General features: G+C 35.8%; 1 protein-coding gene across 1 annotated transcript in view; it reads right to left on the reverse strand.

Moving 5' to 3' along the window:
- Nucleotides 1-831: 831 nt before the first annotated feature.
- Nucleotides 832-1000, reverse strand: part of LOC119585017 (60S ribosomal protein L23a-like) — a 6350-nt gene continuing 6181 nt past the window's right edge. The window contains exon 5 of the mRNA XM_037933632.1: nucleotides 832-983. Coding sequence (XP_037789560.1) covers nucleotides 858-983 — 126 coding nt within the window. The 3' untranslated portion in view covers nucleotides 832-857. The remainder of the gene's footprint in view (nucleotides 984-1000) is intronic.

The following is a 1000-nucleotide window of genomic DNA, read 5'->3' on the forward strand; positions in this document are numbered from 1 at the left end:
GGGGGATTATTACTTAATTAAATTGCAATATTTCTGAACAAATCCAAAGAATTCTTAGCTTTTCGTATCTACAGAAGAAAGGTATGTAAAAGAGAAGTATGGCTTTCTCATCCTTTAGTTTACCGCGGGCCTACTACAAAGTTTGCCTTGACAGCTGACTACTTATAAACGCATTTTAATAGATATTAAGTAAGTTAATTACATATTTTGGCTCCTATACAGCTGATTAGCCTAGACATTAAAGGGGACGTTTTCACTGCATGTCTACTACTATGGTGTGGGTACTGCCAGGTGGGATGAACTCGTGTACACGGATCCAATATTATGGAAATGTCATTTCAGATACAGCTGGATTACAGTCAGATATAGATCTTAAAATATTGTCAGTTTGCCTTTTCCATTTCACTTGGATTTTTAGTTCTCCCATATTTTAGAGTGAAGTTCAAATAATTTTCTTTCCACTAAAGGCGAGAATGCATTTGATGGCTTGCTAAATGTAACATGTCCGAACAAATGTTACACGTTAGATATCTAGCAGTATATTTTGGTACTTCCCAAAAGTATGACAAAAGTAATTGCGATTTGCTAATGATGCATGAGTATTAGTAAGCGAGCTTTGGATGTCAAGAAGTTTAAGAAGCATTCCCTGAAATACTATCAGTACTTATTCTTTTCATTTTCGTGTACTAACAAATTCAATGCTGTTGGCAACAGTAGGTGTTCATTATGGCTTGTTTATATAGACTTGTACAAAAAAACTGACCATCGCCACTAATTCCAATATGTTAAGAAAAAACTTAAGTGAAAGGGGCAGGGGGAATTAAAGTCAAATGTCCTTGTAACCACTTTATAATCATTTATATGATACCGATCTTGTTAGCAACATCGAGGGCATCGTAATCTGGTGCAAGTTTTACGTATGCCTTCTTCAAGCCATCAGGTCTGTGGAGCGTATTCACACGAACTGCATCAATCTCATACAGCTGAAATAAAATTTGAG

This window comes from Penaeus monodon, chromosome 19 (assembly GCF_015228065.2).
Source record: "Penaeus monodon isolate SGIC_2016 chromosome 19, NSTDA_Pmon_1, whole genome shotgun sequence".
In the NCBI taxonomy this organism is placed as follows: Eukaryota; Metazoa; Arthropoda; class Malacostraca; order Decapoda; family Penaeidae; genus Penaeus; species Penaeus monodon.